The 20,849-nt window shown below is 37.7% G+C and overlaps 1 protein-coding gene and 2 long non-coding RNA genes across 3 annotated transcripts; 1 reads left to right on the top strand and 2 right to left on the bottom strand.

Annotated features, from left to right (window-relative positions):
• On the top strand, positions 1–3,468 carry LOC115003655 (uncharacterized). Its single transcript, XR_003831682.1, has 2 exons — positions 1–277; positions 2,559–3,468. It is a non-coding gene; the product is annotated as an uncharacterized LOC115003655 (long non-coding RNA).
• An 8,557-nt stretch (positions 3,469–12,025) lies between these two features.
• Positions 12,026–14,795, bottom strand: LOC115003811 (uncharacterized). The gene is made up of 3 exons (XR_003831708.1): positions 14,698–14,795; positions 12,289–12,397; positions 12,026–12,185 (listed from the first exon to the last, which is right to left on the bottom strand). It is a non-coding gene; the product is annotated as an uncharacterized LOC115003811 (long non-coding RNA).
• Positions 14,796–18,489: 3,694 nt separating this feature from the next.
• Positions 18,490–20,710, bottom strand: tmem18 (transmembrane protein 18). Its single transcript, XM_029425414.1, has 5 exons — positions 20,527–20,710; positions 20,149–20,266; positions 19,228–19,282; positions 19,003–19,096; positions 18,490–18,908 (listed from the first exon to the last, which is right to left on the bottom strand). Exons 1-5 carry the CDS (start codon positions 20,617–20,619, stop codon positions 18,810–18,812), a joined length of 459 nt encoding a protein of 152 aa, XP_029281274.1. The 5' UTR covers positions 20,620–20,710; the 3' UTR covers positions 18,490–18,809.
• Positions 20,711–20,849: the final 139 nt, after the last annotated feature.

The raw sequence follows: 20,849 nt of genomic DNA, 5'->3' as shown, positions 1-20,849 counted from the left end.
AAGAACTGTAGCAGTGTGAAATAATAAGGTTTTAGCGAAGATATATGTGTTTGGGAAGTATTGAGCATTTGACTGGATAAATAACACTTGTATTTTACTGCACGAGTTGTGTGAGAGTTTGTAAACAGATTATTTTATACAGTTTCGCTGTTGGTAACTACATCCCACATTTACTTCAATTCATCAAGAATTTATTGCCGTTTTTAGATTCTCCGTTTACCGTGGAGGCAATGCGAGAAAAACAACGTTTTATTCAAGAATTCAAGGATAATTCAGGGTGAGTAATTGATCATTTTGGGAGTGAAGTTTTCCTTCATGCTTGTGTTAACCACAGAAGCTCATTTCAGGCATCTCGACCAAAAAGCATTAAAAATAACTATTCATTAAGGTCGGGGTTTTAGGGTTCTTACAGCACTCTGTGTTCTACTTAGTTTTAACACTAAATACGTGTCAAGAGAAATATGCCACCCCAGTTACTTTTCTTAATTAACCCAATGAGGAAACAATGAACACAAGTTGACAACGTACTTCATTTATTTTCCCCGCAGCATTCCAGCATGTTGAAATATTTTAATAATAATGCTTAAGATATTGGTTTTGGTATAACATTGAAATGATTGATGTTTTTAACATATTGATATATGACCGAAACCCCTATTTTTGTTTTCCAAACCTTAGGCAAAGTCCTTTTTTGTTTCCAAAACCTAACCACAACCAGGACTACTTTACTTTAATGTGTTTACCAGAACAAATTGTTATTTGAGAGACATTTCGTCTTGCATATTAAATACCTCCTGGGGTTCTACGGTGACTCCGTAAACTAAGGGGGTGGACCACCAGATCATTTTAGAATTTTAACACTGAATTACATAATACTTCTAAAGTACATATGTGTCATAAACTGAAAGATGTATTGGCAATCTTGTAACTTTTGTTTTACCTTGTGTCAAATAATCAAATCACATTGTCAAGTCTTGTTATTAAGTGACGATGGACAGGGATAAAAGGAGTGCCATTACTCTGTCTGTGGTTCAAAGGTGTTTTGACACCGATCGGGCTGAATGTCTGACCTCCTGACGCTGATCAAGCATTCTCTGTTACTAAAGCCCTCTTTCACAATCACTGCAAGCTGTTATTTTAGTGGTTTGTAATTGTCAAAACACACAGGTTTGTCTTAGAATATGGGAACTAAAGTATAATGGGATATTACAATCTTTCATTTATTTGTTTTGGCTACTTCAACATCTGAAGTATTTATCAAATGCTCCAAAAGAAATCTTTCTAGTTTCGGTTTTATGGGTTTTATTGCCGTTTTTTATTGTATTACTTTAATTCCGTGAGCTCGTCACTGACCGGCTATGGGAGTGTGTCCGAAATCACTCATTCACTTTTCCCAATTGAATTGTCCCAAACTGAGATGTTGGACATCTCTTTCCGTCATCGCCGACAGCTTTACTGTCGACTGTATTTTTTCACATCTATTACATCACGTTGCATTGTGGGACTGTTAAAAGGTTGTACTAACTTTGTCAGAACTGCTTGACTCACACTCTGATCATTTAGTCAGCGGGCCATCTTAACTGTTTTTTAAGGTGTCTTATCAATAATAAATAATTAGTTAGCGATTTGTTTTCTTATATGTGCAGTATAACGACGAGAGTCTAGGGTTTCTCTGTTTGTCGTTGTCCTCATTGTTTGTCATGTCATTGTACTAGTTGACATCAGAAGTTATATAAAACACTACAATGTTACATGTAATCCCCATCAGTGCAAGCCCAATGAAAAGCCTCATTATGTATTGATGAACAGGTCGAAAAAGGGTCGACCATAAACATCTCACTTCAGGAAGTCGGGTAAATGGCAACTGTTATGAGAAGATGAATAATGCAATGCAACAAGAAAGACATTTTAAAATGCATCGCCTGAAACAGAAGTATATCACTGAGTGTGATCTATACAGTTGAGTGTCTCTCTATATGAATAGACAACACGATATAATGCAGTACATGCACACAATATAATATATTGGGCGACATATTTGTGTGAAAACTGCTTTTAACCGAGTCATTTAGCCAGATAAAGCGGTTTGCATTGGACGTCAGAGTTTTGTTTTGTTTGTAATAATAACCGAGCATCTTAAAATGCTAAATTAAAAAACATTCTGTAATAATAAATAACGCTGCACCACAAACTCTTGTTTTTCACATTTTTCCACACAAAACAAGGGATATATATAATGTGAAACTGTTTCCCCCTGTGTTTAAGTATTTATGCTAAGCTAAGCCATCTGGCTCTAAGACCATAGCAACATAACCCCGGAGTGTGTTTACTTGAGCAATGGTTTGTTTTTGTTGCTCATGAATCCAACTTTTTATTTGTAACGGGAAGATAATGTTGTATTAATCAGTTGCATTAAAGATCAAAGACTGGTAACCTAATTTCAAATGATTCCCAAATTTACAATCAATACGTCTTTTTGAGCCATTTAAAAGATTGCTGCATATTTTTGTACACATTTTGCAAACATTTCTCTTCTATTTTCTTCCCTTCTCCCTTAGATTTGCTTTTTCTGTTGGTCCATCCTTCAAGAGTCTCCTGGAGCTGAGTCACGTTGTGTCTATCGATCAGCCGGCCAGACGAGAGCGCTTCTTAGAGACATGCTGCATGACGCCTTCTGTTTGATATTAGGGGTCACAGCCACTGAATTAACCAACATACAATTCTTGTTCAATCTGGATAGTTTTTCCCAAACTGATTCATGCATTTTGTTTGTACGCTGTTGTCCAAAAGTTTCTTTGTCAGATAAATTACACTTTTTATATTTTTAACAGTAGATGGTCATGTGGGCTGAGATCTTATCACACCATGTTGAGTCCTCTGTGGCTTGAGCACAGCATAGAAAATGCACATATACTGTAAAGGATGCAATATAAAGAATCATTAAATGAGCTTAAGCCTGGTTTATTCATCTATAATGTATTACTAATGGAGGGCAAAGTGATAATATCCTGTACCAGGACTGCTTAAACAGTTTTCATGTTTAAGATTTGAGTAGAATGTAAATTTTTGTGTTTCTTTCTCTACGGTCACGACTTTTTGTTTTACTCGATCTGAGTCACCATTTGCCGTCACAGGTTTCACAGTATTAAGACAACTGCTTTGGCTTATCGTATTAGCAATGACATCATTCCTGCTGCCTTCATTCGTTCGAATTTGGAACAAAATGTAAGGTCTTGGTTTCTCCTCAAATGTTATTATCTTGAAAATTCTATTATAGTATCCGGCGAGGTTAAAGCAGACAACTAATACTTTTCTTTTCAATGACAAAGAACATCAGGTGCAACGTATGAGCCTACGTGCCATTTATCAGTGTGCGTGTGTGTATTTTACTGGCAGAGAGACTGTATCTCATCCTTACTAACATTTAATATTGCAACAAATCTTTCTTTAGAAGAAAAATAAATTCTGGTATTTTCCATCTGGCCTTTGAGGTCCCAACATCCCCCTCTCATCTCTCCTTTCATCTCCGTCTCCAGCCGGTGAACACCCTTTTGTGCTTTCAGGAGATGTTGTAGGTTATGGATGTTTGTGTAACCTACAACGCTTTGTCTCGTCTTGGGAAATTACCCCGGTGACAGAAATGTCTTTGCAGGGGAAACATCAGGAAGAGAAAGTCTCCTCATCTCAGACGGAAACCTCAGCAAACATGGCTGGTGACGCAAAAGGGCATCTGCGGAGGGAAAGACAGGGCTTCACGGTTATTTTCATACTAAAGTTTAAAAGAATCACTTGTCAGACCCCTTGGTGCATCATCATTTGGTATCTGAAATTCAAGCGGAGGAGATTGGAACATGGCAAAGATGGAAGATGAAAGAGGGATAGAAGGAAACACGGAGTCACCTCTCGGATGCCTAAATTAAATCTCAACAGTGATCTCCTCTGTGCCCAGACATACCCTAGACATGTGGGTGTGTGATTGTCTAGCATAAGTGAATAGAGTCTGTCTCCTTTCTGGTGATGGACTGGCCAAAGTTTAATCCTGGTGTATTCCTGAAAATTACTGAGCGGACCTACCAGGCACCGGACCAGAGGCCCAAAGTGTCGGGGCACCACTGGCCTTCATCTTTGAAATGTAACTCGAAGATACATATACCAACCACAAAGATATACAAGATTGCATCAAAGAGACTCAAAGGAAAGAGACACAAAGGACCACAAAAAGAGGCAAAACCACCTCAAAGTCTGTGTCTTGCTCTTAAGTTGGACAGTTTTGTCATTAGCTGCTCATGCCGATTTAGAAGAGAGTGACAGAGAAGCATAGTGGGATGAAGTTCAAAGATCGCTTTCTCAGATCCTAAGATGTACATTTGATGTCTTTTCTTAAGGCTCAAGCTTTTGTGTTTATAGCCACTTGGAATAGTTCTCAGGGAAATGGCTAATCAACACGTACGGTATCTCGTTGGTTTAACCCGTACGAAAAACATCAACCTTTTGTACTTAGCTTATTATATTTATTTAGATTTAACGTGTTTTCTGTTCAGATCTGTCAGTACCTGCTTGTTTTGATCTAGTCTGGGTAAAATTATCCTCCCTTTTTCTTATTGATCCGAGGTTCATAATTCCTCACAATGTACCATTACCATCGGGTCCTCCCAATCTGTTTGTGAAGATCAAACATCGTGACAAGTTCCTGTTTGCTATCCCTGGTGATCAGTGGGGAGCATTCAGTTTTAATTCAGCACAACACTGACTGAGAACTGGATGAGATGGCACTGTGCATTACTCTTTACTGGGGAGAAGAAGAGCAGGCATCCAGTGGTCTCTGCCTGCGGTGTGGAAGAGAAGTCCTGTTGTGAAAGGGCATCCTTACTTGATCTTGTTTTCTCCAAACAGCCAATCAAAGTGGGTGTACACGTAGTAAGATACGGAATTAAAAAGAAGAGTGACAAGTTGATAGAAGATACAGAACAAGATCGAGTTGTAAGCAACTGTTTTGTGTGTTATGTGCGTAGAATGAGTGCGTCACACACTTTCCACCCTTTGAGCCCTTTTGTGCAGTTGGAGACGTCCAGTCTGTACCAAAGTGGTCTGAACATGATTGAATATCCACTTTGATTGTTTATGTTTGCCATGTGCACACAGATAATATAATATGATGTAGATAATACACTTATTGGTCTTTTAATGCAAAATAAAACTTGCATATTATACCACTAAATTTGCTACTGCTCAACGAAATAAAGTGACTGCTGGTTCTGGTCTGCGGGCTGTGGGCCCTGGCGCAAGAATTCAGTTTGTGGTAATTTGATGAAACACAATTTTATTTAATGCAGCATTTTAGTGCAATATAAACTAAAATAATAAAGGTGAACTTTAGAGACAGGGCCCATCTTCACGTCAAGGCCACAGGATTACATAATAATGTGGAAGTAAAGAGATTTGTAAGCAACTATTTCACATTAGCATGTTTAGAATGAGTCCGTCACACATTTTCCTCCCTTATTATAGCAAGGCATTATAACATATGATTTTAAAGTGAGGGGGTCAGTGTGAAATCCACTTTCATTGCTTGTTTTAGCCATGAGTACAGAAGCCAATATGATATACATCAGGGGTATTCAAGTACAAGTCTTTCAGTTCCTTTTTCCAGTGTGTCCACATAATCCTCTTTTATCAGACTTTTGAAATCCTGTTACTGGACTACAAGCCAGTAGGCAGAACATCCTACGCTCGATGTCTATCTGAAAGTGCTGTGACTAAATTTAAGGAAGTGATTCCATCAGCACTTAATTCAATACCAGGACTCAATATCAATATAACGGAGGACTCCAATGCTAACTTTAGTCCCTCCCAAATTAATCATCTTGTTGATAGCGCTGCAGCCTCACTGCGAATAACACTCGACTCTGTCGCTCCTCTAAAGAAGAAGATCATAAAACAGAAAAAGAAAGCTCCATGGCTTAATTTACAAATCCGCAAACTAAAATAGAAGTCGAGAAATCTTGAAAGTAAATGGCGTTCCACTAAATTGGAAGAATCTCGTTTAGTCTGGTTAGATCATCTTAAAACGTACAAGAAGGCTCTCCGTAATGCAGAGCAGCTTATTACTCTTCCTTAATAGAAGAAAATAAGAACAACCCCAGGTTTCTTTTCAGCACTGTAGCCAGGCTGACAGAGAGCCACAGCTCTACAGAGCTTCTATTCTAGTAGTAACTCCTGAAATATATCTAGACTGTTTTACTCCAATCAACCTTAACCAACTAACTTCAACAATCTCATCGTCTAAACCATCAACCTGTCTTTTAGACCCGATTCCAACAAACTGTTTGAAGAAGTTCTACCCTTAATTAACACCTCGTTATTAAATATGATCAACCTGTCTCTATTATCTGGCTACATACCAAAATCCTTTAAAGTAGCTGTAATAAAACCACTTCTTAAAAAGCCTGGTCTTGATCCAGAGGTTTTAGCCAACTATAGGCCGATATCTAACCTTCCCTTTCTCGCTAAAATCCTTGAGAAAGCAGTCGCAAAACAGTTGTGTGACTTTTTACATAATAGTTTATTTGAGGTTTTTCAATCTGGATTTAGAGTTCATCATAGCACAGAGACGGCACTGGTGAAAGTTACCAATGACCTTCTATTGGCATTAATTTGGCCTCCAGCACCACCGTAAGGAATCTTGGCGTCATCTTTGATCAAGATCTTTCGTTTAACTCCCACATAAAACAAATCTCAAGGACTGCCGTCTTTCATCTACGTAACATTGCAAAAATAAGACACATTCTGTCTCAAAATGATGCAGAAAAACTAGTCCATGCATTTGTTACTTCAAGGCTGGATTACTACAACTCATTGTTATCAGGTTGTCCCAAAAAGTCGCTTAAGACTCTTCAGTTGATCCAAAATGCAGCGGCACGTGTATTGACAAGAACAAGGAAACGGGATCATATTACTCCTGTCTTAGCTGCTCTGCACTGGCTCCCAGTAAAATACAGAATAGAATTCAAAATCCTTCTCCTGACTTACAAAGCAATTAATGGTCAGGCTCCAGCATATCTTAAAGATCTCATAGTACCTTATAAACCAACTAGAGCATTACGCTCCCAGACTGCAGGGTTACTTGTGGTTCCTAGAGTTTCTAAGAGTACAATGGGAGCCAGAGCCTTCAGCTATCAAGCTCCTCTCCAGTGGAACCAGCTTCCAGTTTGTGTTCGGGAGGCAGACACACTCTCCACATTTAAGCGTAGGCTAAAGACTTTCCTTTTTGATAAAGCTTATAGTTAGGGCTGGCTCAGGTTTGCCCTGGATCAGCCCCTAGTTATGCTGCTATAGGCTTAGACTGCCGGGGGACACCTCCCTGCTCTCTTCCTTCGCTTCCTCTCTCCTCCCCTCCCTCTCTTCTTCTCCCTCTCTATCTGTATGCATTTATGTAAATGTATGTTACTAACTCATCATCCGGGGCATCATCCCCGGAGTGTCTGTCTCTCATGTGGCAGGTTGCCACTGATAAAGTTTACGTCAGGATCAGGAATCGTGGCTGCGCCTGCTGACCTGGTCCTGCTGGACACCGGGAAGCCTTTTTGACATTTTCCTGGATTCATCCATACTTTCTTTTTTTTTTTCAACACAACACAATTTCTGTCAAATGTTGTATTTGTACTATGTTGTTTATTCTGTACACACAACACTATTGCACGTCTGTCTGTCCTGGGAGAGGGATCCCTCCTCAGTTGCTCTCCCTGAGGTTTCTTCCATTTTTCACCTTTAATTATGGGGTTTCTTTTAGGAAGTTTTTCCTTGTGCGATGCGAGGGTCTAAGGACAGAGGGTGTCGTAACCTGTACAGTCTGTAAAGCACACTGAGACAAATGTATAATTTGTGATATTGGGCTATACAAATACATTTGATTTGATTTGATTTTGGGTTTCTAAAAACACTATCATATTTCTGTCACAATTCAAAGAAGCAAAGAGCACAACTCAGAAGCAGGTGTAAACAGCAAAGAGTCTTCACTCAGGATGCAAAGAATCCAGGCAGTCGAAGTGGTATCTGAAATACACAGGCAGGGTCAAAACACTAAACAAAGATAATCTAGCAGAGAGTTTGTGGAAGTGGTAAACAGGGAGTTTACAAAGGAATGGGGAGGATGAGCAGGTGAAGTGAATCTGCTGACGGGAGGGCAGGAAGATGGGAGTGGCCACACACTCGGTGTAAACAAGCAAACTGAATACATGAATAAACCGACTGAAACTCAAAACCATGACATTTCCTTATTAATGGAAGACACCTTCACAATGTAAATACATCCTTAAATGTTGGCACAAAAGGTGTGATGGCCAGATGGAGAAACTGTTGTACTTTCCCCTCTTTATGAATTTCTTTCACCATCTACGTGAGAGAAATGTTGCTTAAACTTGCTCTGTCATTGATTTAAAAATGATCCTGCTGGTAGCTTGATATGATCTTCCCTCTGTGCTCTGGGGACCGTTTGCTTCAAAATGGGCATGCTTTTATTAAATAGTATTTTACCACTCCTTGTAAAAGCCACTGCTTTATTAAAGAATTACGCATAATACTCTCGTGCCTCTCTTGGATTGAAAGAACACATATTTCGCAATAAGTAAATATTACTAAGCTGCACTGCTCGTGACATCTTTGGCAAGTTTTCTCACATCCTGTAAAACCATAAATTGAAAAGGTCAGAATGGATACGGTACAAGTCCTGTGAAGCTGGTAAATGCAATAATTTAACTTTATTTGTAAGTTTTTTTCTATTGATTGAAACATCAAAACACAGACACATCTGTGAATCATGAACCACAGCTGACTGCCAACTTTGATGCATCACCTCAGCATCTGTTTCACATTCACAAATGGATTTGGAGACAGTATATTATCTGCTGAAAAGGAAGAACCACAACATGGACTGATTCATGGAGCTAAGGGATGTGAGAATGTGCTGGTCTGAGCCTCCTGATGTAGCACATGTGGATTCTGGCCATGGAGATGAAGATTATGACACTTTTGTCAACACAACAGATATACTGTAGGACAAAGGCAATTAATAGAAAACCAGACACATTCTGACCCCAGCTTCTTCCTTCGCACCACCTCTCTTTCTTCATCTTCCATCTTCAGCCTGATGTCATCTTTCACGACACAATCATTCACACAAAGGACTTATTTTCATCTCTCACAGTTTTCAATGTATTATTAAGAGTTTGTGTGTTTCTTGGCCTGTTTCAAGGATAATTGTAATTTAATGATATTTGAACATTGGGGAGCAACATTCGGACTCATACACACGTGCACACCATCATTCTTGCCAAACATTGGTTTCTCTTAGTAGATCTTAATTTATTCTTCTTAAATCCACACCATCACATACAATTCCTCTCTAAAACCACAACATCTTAATGAACAAATTCTGTATTGTTGTGATAATCTAAACATATTCAGAATACAAAACCAAAACAGGTAGGCATATATATAACTTAGTATGTGTCTGTCTCTACAATAGCGGAGAGGAAAAGCTTTAAAGATACATTTTGAAGACAGAGAAAGAAAATATATTTCCATTCAATATGAAGCTACATACAGGAGAGGTTAGCATAGCTTAGCTTAGCATAGTTACTAAAAGCATTTGGATTTTTTAATTTATTTAACACTTTGGTTTTCATCTAGATTAAGAAAACAAGATATAATATGTTGATTAGTTCACTTTAGAGGCGTTGGTAGGTATTCTTTAGCTTTAGACACAGCCAGGATAGCTGTTTCCCTTGTTTCCACTCGTTGTGCTGAGCTAAACTAACAGGCTGCAGACTACGGCTTCATATCAATCTTCTCTGAGTGAATTACCCAAAAGGTATAAACTATAAAAACTATTTGAATGAAGAATTTTTGTTTAATCCAAAATGAGATGGCAGAAAATAGTTTCCTTTCAGATCATTAGTTATTTTTATATGTCTACATGCGTATGTACAGTATGTTTGTTTACAGGATATGTGTATGCGTATATATGTGCATATTTAGTTTGTATGCAGTAAATATCACTACTGTTGTTGTAGCTTTGTAATGTAATGTACCTTTAACAATTTGTATTTTATTTGTCTCTGCTATTTATTTATATCTGCTAGTCTTTATTTATTATTATTATTTATTTATATATCTATATCTATAGATATATAGATATATTCTTTGTAAATATTCATTTGTAAAATGCATTGGACTGCCTTTTTTATGTATGTGAAGGAAACACAACAAAAATCATAATTGAAAAAAAACATTTCAGGAAAAAGTAATAAACAACAGATGTAAAACACACAGCAAATTACATCAAACAATGACTCAGCAGTGTTCAGTAACTTATTTACTTCAGCATGTAAATCAACAATAAGAAGATAACAAACCCGTCAGTTAGCATCTGTCAGCATTGCTAATTATAATGTATGCAAAGACGGGATGGGGGCTACTGTATGTAGATGTCTCTACAGTCAAGACAACACACACCACCTCAGGCTTTCAAACATGACTGACCACCCGCAGTTCTACTGTCCCCTCCCATTGGGCCTCATGGTGACGTTCTGCATTAAAGCGCATTTATGTCACAATAAACTGGGACAACCCCACCCGCCTCCAACACTCCCCTCCTCTCTCTGCATAAGAGATGATGAGTCATAGCATGAACAGAAAGTGAGAATGAAGAGTATGTATAGGCAGAGCAGTTGAAGCATCAAGAACCTCTTTTGTCATTCTGTCAACAAGATGTTTTGGAGGAAACGTGAAGTGGGGAGGTTTGTAAAGAGATGTATTCAACCTGTCTTTTCTTCCTCTCTGACTAACTACAGCTGCACAGAGGAAAAGAGGCATCTCACTCCGAGTGACAAAGTCCTAAAAATTCATCACAATAATGGGCTATGATTCATGCTTTTCAGATACGAACTCCAAATTGGCATAAGTGACAATGGAGACACTGTCCCTAGAGTGTACACGTTGTCCAGACTGACGGATATGTGTGAGAAATGGACATTAATAAGCTTATTTAATTCATCAGATCCTCCATCCATGGCTTCAATTTGTATTATGCTCCTTTAGTACAGGACAAGACTGCGTGTAAAGTTGACTGTCTTTAATTTTCCTTTGATAAATGCCACGCAGTTAATGACCTCAGATATCTTTATGTGTTTATGTAAGGGTGTTTGCATGTGTCCACCCTTAGATTTATGGTATCATGTTGGGAATCTAATACACTTGGCTGAATCTCATTTGGAAAATATTCAACTAAACAGCAATCTGCCTGTTTGATAAATTAGTGTCCTGCTCTTTGAACTTATTACCATCTAAACTTGGACGTCTTAAATTCATCACCTCAACATCTCGTTTTTTTTGGCGAGGGACGGTTCAAGTTTAGAGTTCTTGGTCCATCTGTGGGACCGAACCCTTTTGTCCAGATAGACCATTAAATCAAATCCTTACTTCAAAGACAAGGTAAGTCTTGTTAATGAATTTGGTCTTAAACCAAACAGGTAAACATGAGCAGACACAGTAACGCATTAAAACAACCAGATGGGCATTTGGAGAGAGAGTGATTCTTCCTCTGCCCCTGTGTTACACTCTTGCATCAAGTTTCATGAAAATCGGGTCATACAACCCAAACAGAAAACATAACTTCCTAACTATAGGAAAAATTGAGACTGCTTTGAATAAGTATGCCTGCAATAAATTATTTTTCAATTAATTGCTAGCTTAAGTCAGTGCACAGCAGGTTGACACAGCTTTTGTGTCTACAGGCATACAACACAAACAAATACAGTTTAATGATGATTTGCTGTTTACGTGTTATTAGTGGAATTTTCATTCAAGTACATTCTTAATTTCCCGTTAGTTAAACATTAGCCTGGATGTTAAAATGACTTTAACTTACTTTCTTGGGACTGTTAAAGGACTTCTGAGACAAAAGACATCTGGCATTTGCACATTTTATTCATTTGGCTCTGTTACCACTAATAATGGCTGTAGGCCCACAGGATAATGAGATTGTTGTGCGAAGTCCCACAACAGGTCCCCGCATCAAGGCGACGTTGCCTGTCTTGGTGATGTAGGAATTTTGTAAAGGACCGCAGTGGAAGATTTAGCATGGAGTTCCCGAAAAACCTGCAGCTTCGGGCAATATCCCAGGATGTCTGTAACAGAGAGGAAGCAGTGAGAATGCCAGTAGATGCATTAACAGGGATTGGTGAGTAAGGGGAGTAACCCAGAGGAGCGCGATGTTGACAATGATCCCACCTGAAACATAAATCTACTTTAATTGAGTGTTGTTGACTGTTCTTTCCATCTGGACTTCTGGAAAAGAAAAAGACCGGACTCCAGTGAGTGATCTTCAAAGTATACGCATCTGTTTAAAAAAAACAAAACATTTGTTGCATTATGCACTTCTTGAATCTGGCAACGGATGTTGAAAGTGAACACTCACATGTCAGGGTCCTTAGACTGACCAACAACTGTTTTGTTTAAGTTCCTAAACTTCTTTCATTGGGAACTTTTTCTGTAAAGACCCCATGTTTAAAATCAATGTTTCCTTGTATAATAATTACATTTGACTTAATTACTTATCATTGTATTTGTCTTGTATATAACATGTTCCCGTAAAGCACTCTGTAACTCATTTTAGATGGATATTGCTTGAACTACAAATTAGTATTCAATTAAAAACCCCTCAAAATTGTTACCATTAAAGCAAAATTGTTTAATTTTCCTATAGTATATAGAAGTATTTTATTCTGACATTCATGTGAGTTCAGTCTACGCCAAAACTACCAACATTTTACCAGGTAAAACTTAAATGTGTTGTATAGTAAATGTTTATAACTGATGTTTTCAGGAGCTAAACGATAATGAAAGAAGGGGACCATCATCTAACTGCTGTATATTGTATATTGTATAATTGATACAGGTTCGTCGATGACTAACTGAGAGTCGCTGAGTTCAAACTCTTTTTGTCTGTAACCTGGACACATATTGTATTTAATCAATTACTTTACATTGATTTATATTAAGCTTACGTCATCTTGTATTTTCTTTGTATCTGTCATAAATAAAAGTATATCCTATTGCAATGATTACGTGTTAATCATTATCAGACAGCACCAGGCTTTATACATCACCAGTATGCAGAATATTTCTAACAAAATATATATGTATAATCATGTATAACACAGTAATCATGTATATCTCATTCATAAGCACACGCTGAGTGAGTCATCCATCACTCTGAATCAGTTATTCCTTTTTTTTCATCTTCTTTATTGTATTACAGAGCATGCCCAGTCACAGTGAGACTAAAACAGCAGAGAAACTACCACCGACCTAAAGTATGCTGCCATAAATGCTCAAAGCTACAGGGGAAGTATTTATTTTATTATAAGCATATAAACCCCTAATAAATGCCTAAAATACACTTTCATCTTGTTGTAAGTGAGTATAAGGACATTTCAGGTTTATTAATGTATGTAGTATATAAAGGATCCATTAAATTAAATGGCTTGATAACCCATTTACTCAACTTATAGGTGATTCTTTCCATTTCTTAGATCTTTTGCGACTGTCGACAGTTTCCAGGTGCTGATAAATGGCCAAATTTGTGTGATTTGTTTGAAAATTGGGCTAAGAGTATTATTGTATACAGATCTCCTTCCATTTCTATTTCTAATGGGATGGTACATATTATCATATACAACGATTGTTAGTGGCTTATTTACTCATCCAGGCGTTACAGAACAACATCATCATTCCTTTGGAGTCGTGTTTGTGTTCACCTGACCACAGTCAGTTTAATATTTCCTGAGGGAAATCTCTTTCGCTACTAAATACTCCACTATGTTCACTAGCTAGTCGCAAACTAAGTCTGTCTTCCGCTTGGTTGGAGATGGAAAGAACGCTATGAGAGCAGTAAAAGTAAACTATTACAGCTGTGGGCCGGACATCTAAACAATGAGCTGAAACTCACTACAAAGCTCCGTAAAGCCGAAGGGAGCTACAGATTCAGGTGATAATTCTCAGTAGGAGCAACCACTTTCACATTGTTATTGTAAAAACGTCGATTACAGCCGTTTTAATATGTTAATGGCCTATCTAAGGATAAACTAACCCCTTGTGAATATATTAGGCATACTTTGAAGTTTCACTTTAAAATATTTTGTAAAAAAAAGTGTTTAGTTCAGTGAAATCTATGAATGTTTGTTGTTGACACATATACATGTAAAGTTGATATGGAAGAGGAAAATGCTTTAAATGAATCAAGCTGCTTCCGTGCAGGAATGTATTCTCGTATTCTCGAAGTGGTCAAGATTTGTGGAAAAGTGGTTAAAACTGTTCTTATTAGGATATCATTGTAATAAACACAAGCACACACACACAGTCCGGGCCAAACATCTTTACCAGTAGATTATACACCGCAGATGTTGGGAACTACAGCAGCGGCCAACATAAACTGTATAGAAAGTGAGAGAGAACATTGTGACAGGTGGCAAAAACATAAATTGAGCTCATTTCCTTTTTGTTCCTGTCGATATAAACTGAAAGTACCCATGCCTGTTTCTGGCCAATACAACAGCTGCCTATTCACATTCTTCTCATACGCAATGTAAAATATACTTCAGGGTTTATAATCCAACCTGACAGAGAAGCTTTACTCACTGTTGCTTCATTAGAAGGTAGTTCTGTGGATCCAGTCCAGACATTCGTGAGTTGTGAGTGTGGCTTGCAGGTCAATAGTTGAAAGGTTTTTCATCCATGAAACTTTTACATAAATAAGTATGTCATGTGACGTTTTAACAGATTCTGCGCAGCCGAGCATCGTTGAAACCAACAGAACATTGTTGCAACAATTGTTTGTAAGTGTAAACAGAATATATCTTTAATGTAGAGCTGCAACAATAATGTGAATGAAAACAGACATTATAATACTAAGATGATATTAAAGGTACATACAGTATGGGAAAGAAATACTTGTTAGGGGAAATACTTAAGGAAAGATACAAAAGTATTAGAATCAAAATATACTTAAAGTATCAAAAGTAAAAGTACTCATTCTGTAACACAGCCCATTTCAGAATGATATATTATTATTATTATTATTATTATTGGATTAGCTGCTGGATAGCTTGTGAATTTCACCAAGGGAGCAGTAAAGTTTATCCTAACCTATAATAATACATGATGAATGAGTTGTTGTTTATATTTTATATTTATCTTCAAAGTATATTATACTATATGTATAATATTTGCCTTTAAATTGTAGTGACGTCGAAGTATAAAGTAGCAGAAAATGTAAAGTACAAGTACCTCAAAATTGTACTTAAGTACAGTATTTGAATAAATGTACTGTCCACCTCTGGCTATTCTCATTGATACTGTGCACTTATCAGACAATATACTGTACAGTAAATCTATAACTCTGCATACTTCACATCTGTAACATTTTTACTATAAGACCCGTGGGAACGTCGGCCTCAGCCCACATGCCACAATGTCTTGACATGATTCATTCTTGATAAGCATGTCTGTTTCTGGGCAACAATCTCCAAATGTTTCATTCCTACTGTAACAACCAGCCTCAGTTTAGACTTATTGGAAACTTTATGATTGATTGATTTTGGCAAACTTGATAATAATAATAATAATAATAATAATAATAATAATAATAATAATAATAATAATAATAATAATAATAATAATAATAATAATAATAACAATAAATTGTATTTATAAAGCGCCTTTCAAAGCTAAAAGCAATTTCAAGACACTAAAATGCAGGACAACAACAAAAACAACAACAACAACAACAACAACAATAACAACAACGACAACAGACATAAGAGGTTAAGGAAAGGCTTTTTTGAAAAGAAAGGTTTTTAGGCTCTTCTTGAAGGAGTCGGTGGTCTGTGGAGCCCCCAGGTGTTCTGGGAGGGAATTCCACAGGTGAGGAGCGGCTGAGCAGAAGGCCCGATCGCCCATGGTGCGGCGCTTGGTCCTGGGGGGGTGGAGCAAAGTTTTTTTAGAGGAGCGGAGGTTGCTTGTGGAGGTTTGTTGAGGGAGGAGTTCCTTGATAATGAAGTGCCCACTCAGACTTCCTCTACTCGTTCTCAACAGATATCAATCTTGCAGCTCATCTGCTTCCAGGTTCCATGACTTGCTGTTGTCATTCGAAGATTCGCGTGTTGTCGCATGAGCTTTGTAAACACTTCTCACATCTCCTCACAGGTGTCTTTCTTTGATCAAGTGTTTTGCCCCACAGGACTGTAATGTAGTGTTCTGCATGTCAAAGCAGAGGAAAGGAAAGCAGCCATATTATTACATTACAGAAGCTCTTATCCAGAGTGACTTACAGTGAACTAAGTACAGGGACATTCTCCCTAGAGCAACGCAGGGTAAAGTACCTTGCTTAGGGGTACCCTGGTATTGAACTTTGGAAGGCGTACCACCAGACCACTAGGCTATCACCACCCATATCTGAGATACATGAACTGGTAGATTTGTCCTGAACTCATATTGGAGGATGGTGTCCACTATTCATTTAGACATGATTCAAGCATGTGGAGAAGTTGACCTGGTTGCATCGATTGAGATCTATAAAGTGGAGACATCTGTCATAAGGGCAGGCGAGTGTGTGTGTGTGTGTGTGTGTGTGTGTGTGTGTGTGTGTGTGTGCGTGTGTGTGTGTGTGTGTGTGTGTGTGTGTGTGTGTAACCCCTGCTCTTATTCACCAAAGAGGGCAACCTTTACTGCTTAATATCTTTGGAGGTGATCCATTCTACTGTCAGGGAGTAGCCTCCTACACAAGAGATGGAGCCACAAACACACACACACACACACACACACACACACACACACACACACACACACACACTTCTCTTCCTACAGCTCCTCTCAGATAAATTCCCAAGATGTCAGCAATTCAATCACTCATGTCCATAATTAATGCAACCAATGAAAAACAAACATGCTGTGTATGAGATGCTTCTGGAAAAATATATAAAGAGTGATATCAATAAAATAAAATCAACAGTAAGTCTAAGGGAGAGATATCTTGTCAGTTCTCTGCAGATAATGAGAAAAGTGAAAAAGAGATTTGAGTTGAGGAAAAACTCTCCCAAAGAACAAATCTTACGGTCGAGTTTCATTTAGTCCACACTGCCCTCTAGTGGTGCAACAACATTTATTGAAACCATAAAGAGGTTTCGGTATTAAGCTCTACATTTTGCAGCATGAAATGATTATTTTCTTTAAAGAATGGGTGACTGTGTGTGCACTGTATATTCTGGACTAGCAGAGAAACAATATTTGTCAGATTTAATACACAGATAAACCTGCAAATGTGATAAATAAATGATTTGTAATCATAATAATACTAATAATACATTCATAATAACATAGCAGGCTAAGAGGCCAGCAGATGTATACAAAATTAAGTGACGTCCTCAGTGACAATGGCTGCTGCTACTGTAATGACACCTGTTGTGAAATGTGCTGTCCTAAAGGGACAACACTCTTTTCACAGCACACACTCGGACATGTCACTGTAGGAATATCACAGGTGTAAAGAATAAAATTAATGACAGCTTGAATTCCATCTAGATGTTGCCGCTTCAGGGTCCTGGTGTTGTGCATGCTGGCTGACTGTCAGAGCCATCGTTAATGTCATTAGCAACACCTGCTTTGACTATGACTGCTGCGAAAAAGGTCTGTTTTGCACCAAGAGGTTAGTCTGGCATCATGAAACTGCTCCCTCTCTTACGTGAGGGACTGTACCGGGTCATACACACACACACAATGTGTGAGAGCTGTTCTACTGATTCTCAGATACGCCAGTTTAACTAGCATAATACTTGTTTATTTTGATATGAGTTCTGTTGAATAAAGTAAATGCCTCGTGATTTTTTTCTGAGATACAAAAAAAGCAGAGGCAGCAGTAACTGAGGACTAAAGATCAACGTAATATTTTGTTAATATGACCTCTCCTACATGGATTACACTTGACCCATAGGAGTCCACGTTACATAAATAAGGATGACTATGCTTACACCTCATGGTATAAAGATTGTTGAAAACAAAGTTATTTATTTTCCTTTACGTGATCAATATAACTCCATCTGCAGTCTTAACTTTTATGCATAACAAGGATCATTTTTGGCTTTGTTGGGCTGAAATACACATTCAGACCCTGAAGGACAAAAATGTCCCCATTGAAACACATCAAAGTCAATGTTGTTGCTAATCATTGACATATGCCAGACTTAAAAAAACAAAAAAAAACTAGCATTTAGTATATTATTTATAATGTTTGAATACAATATTTGGTAGTTATGATCAGAACTGATGATAGTTAACACTTAAACTCCTCAGTGAAGGTGGAAAATAATACCAATATATAGTATTTTCATAGCAGTTTTATGAAGGGGACATTTTTGATGGACATCAGAGCAGCTTTTTTTTTATTTTTATTAAATCAACAGTCCCATAAAGGTTTTTCCAAAACCCTTTATCTGTCTTTGTGCAGTTTAACACACTTTAAAACAACATTAAATACAAAAGAGTAAATGTCCTTTGGTCCTCGTATATCTCATAGTGTAAAGTATATTCAGCATCTTCCAACAGCCGTTACCAAAAATAGACACCCAGTCCAGACTGACATCAACAAACAATCTTTTTTACAGTAACAAGAAGGAACCTTTCTCCTCCAAAATTCAGTATTAGCATGGCAGAGAAGTCGATTCCTAATTCCTCCCAAAGAAGTCCATTCTTGGACATCAGTCGTTCTTCTCTCTTTTTTCTCTGCGGGCCTTTCGCTTGAGCTGGAGTGTCTTCAGCTCAGTCATAGTGGAAAAGGTCCTGTACACCCACACCATCTGTCAATGTACAACACAAACATTCAGGTGTCGAGTAGTATTTTTTAGCATTTTATTTGATGTGGCAAATATGAAGATAAACAATCAAGCTTACCACAATAATGACTGTATTAAGCAGAATAGGAATCGAGTAGACCAAAGATATGAACATGCCCTTGGAATCAAAGTACTGGAAGTTCGAAAAGGACCTAAAAGAATAAAAACACTTAATGAGATTTTCTTGATGACAAACCGTTTTAAACGACAGAGCCTCAACACACATCATTTCACACTCAAAAGTAACTAAAATATATCAAATACTGCTGAAAAATAGACTTACCTCCAGTTCATGGCTGCTAGCTCATTAAGATATTCAGCACTATACACCAGGCCGACTGAGAAGAGACATGTAGTCGGTCAGTAAAGAGATACAAATGAGAAGGAAAATACATACAAACACACACACACACACACACACACACACACACACACACACACACACACACACACACACACACATATATATAAATAATACATTATCCAGGTCACTTACCGCCCCCCCATCTAATAAAATGTAGGCTAATTGTATTTTAATGTTGATTATTATTCCGTTTGAATAATTATGATTATTATTCTTAGTATTTATTATTTATATATTACATATTGGTTATATTCATTTATTATCATTATTTTTCTTATTATTAGGCTGCTATATTATGTTAGTATAAAACCTGAGATTTTAAATTCTCTGAGATTGAAGTTACTTAATAACATTTCTAAATAATAATAAATATATTATATTATTTAAATAATTGTTTTGTTGTTGTTTTTACCTTCAATTGCCCTAAGGTTTCAAAATCGGTGGATTTTTTTGGACAATTTCAATTTTAAAAATCGGACCATTTAATAGGAAACTTATTTTGAGGGGAAATGCACATAAAGCAATCAACACTAGGTCTTATGGCATGTTATGTTTAAAAGAATGCCCATTTAATTGAATTGTAACCATGAACTGCATGCAGCATACTCTCTATTCACATGTACAGATCATTAAATAGCAGTCAACCCCGTGCATGCACAGTCACAAGTGCTGCACTGTCTGAACCAAAGGACTACATGCTGTCATGTAAGTTTTGATTATATTACTGGAGTGAATATATGATTATATGGTGATATCAGTTAACCAGCAAATAGTAGCCTAAAGCAAAGCACATCAGTCAACAGTTTTCATCAAGGCTAATTATGTTTCTTATTCACTTACCCATGAGGAGGAAGTGACATATCTGAGCTCGGTAGTACCTGCACGTCACCACGGTCAGAAACAAACACACAACATGAAACACCAGCAGCCCGATCAGCCAAGGCTCCGACCACTGCACCTACAGACAGTACAACACACACACACACACACACACACACACACACACACACACACACACACACACACACACACACACACACACACACACACACACCACACACACACACACACACACACATTAGGCAGCTGACAAGTGAGCCGAAATGTGACTGCTCTTACTGGGTAACGATTGTTAATTAAAGGTGATCTGTCTGTTAGCCGGGATAGCTAACTCGTAGCTAGCTGGCACCTGGAGTCAGGAAATAAAATGTAACTTACAGACATGAGAAACGTCCATATCGATGTAATTCTTAAATTGCTGAACTCGTCGATGGGGATGGAGCTGTTATTCTCTGCTTTCTGGTCCGTCATCTTCTCAAACCCTGCTCAGCCGAGGCTCATGTAAACAAGTCAAGACTACGGGAAAAGGAGCACTTCTTGTTCTTGATGTTTGTTTTAAAGAATGAAACGATACTTTACCGCCACCAAGTGGTATGGAGCTAATGGACTATACAAAAATAATAAAATATAAAATAATCAAGAACACAAAACTATCATTTCCTCTCAATTAGATTTGTTCCTCTCAAATAATTTTTAAAAAG

The sequence above is a fragment of the Cottoperca gobio genome, chromosome 24, assembly GCF_900634415.1.
Source record: "Cottoperca gobio chromosome 24, fCotGob3.1, whole genome shotgun sequence".
Classification (NCBI taxonomy): domain Eukaryota; kingdom Metazoa; phylum Chordata; class Actinopteri; order Perciformes; family Bovichtidae; genus Cottoperca; species Cottoperca gobio.
This window is presented reverse-complemented; position numbering and strand designations above follow the sequence as displayed.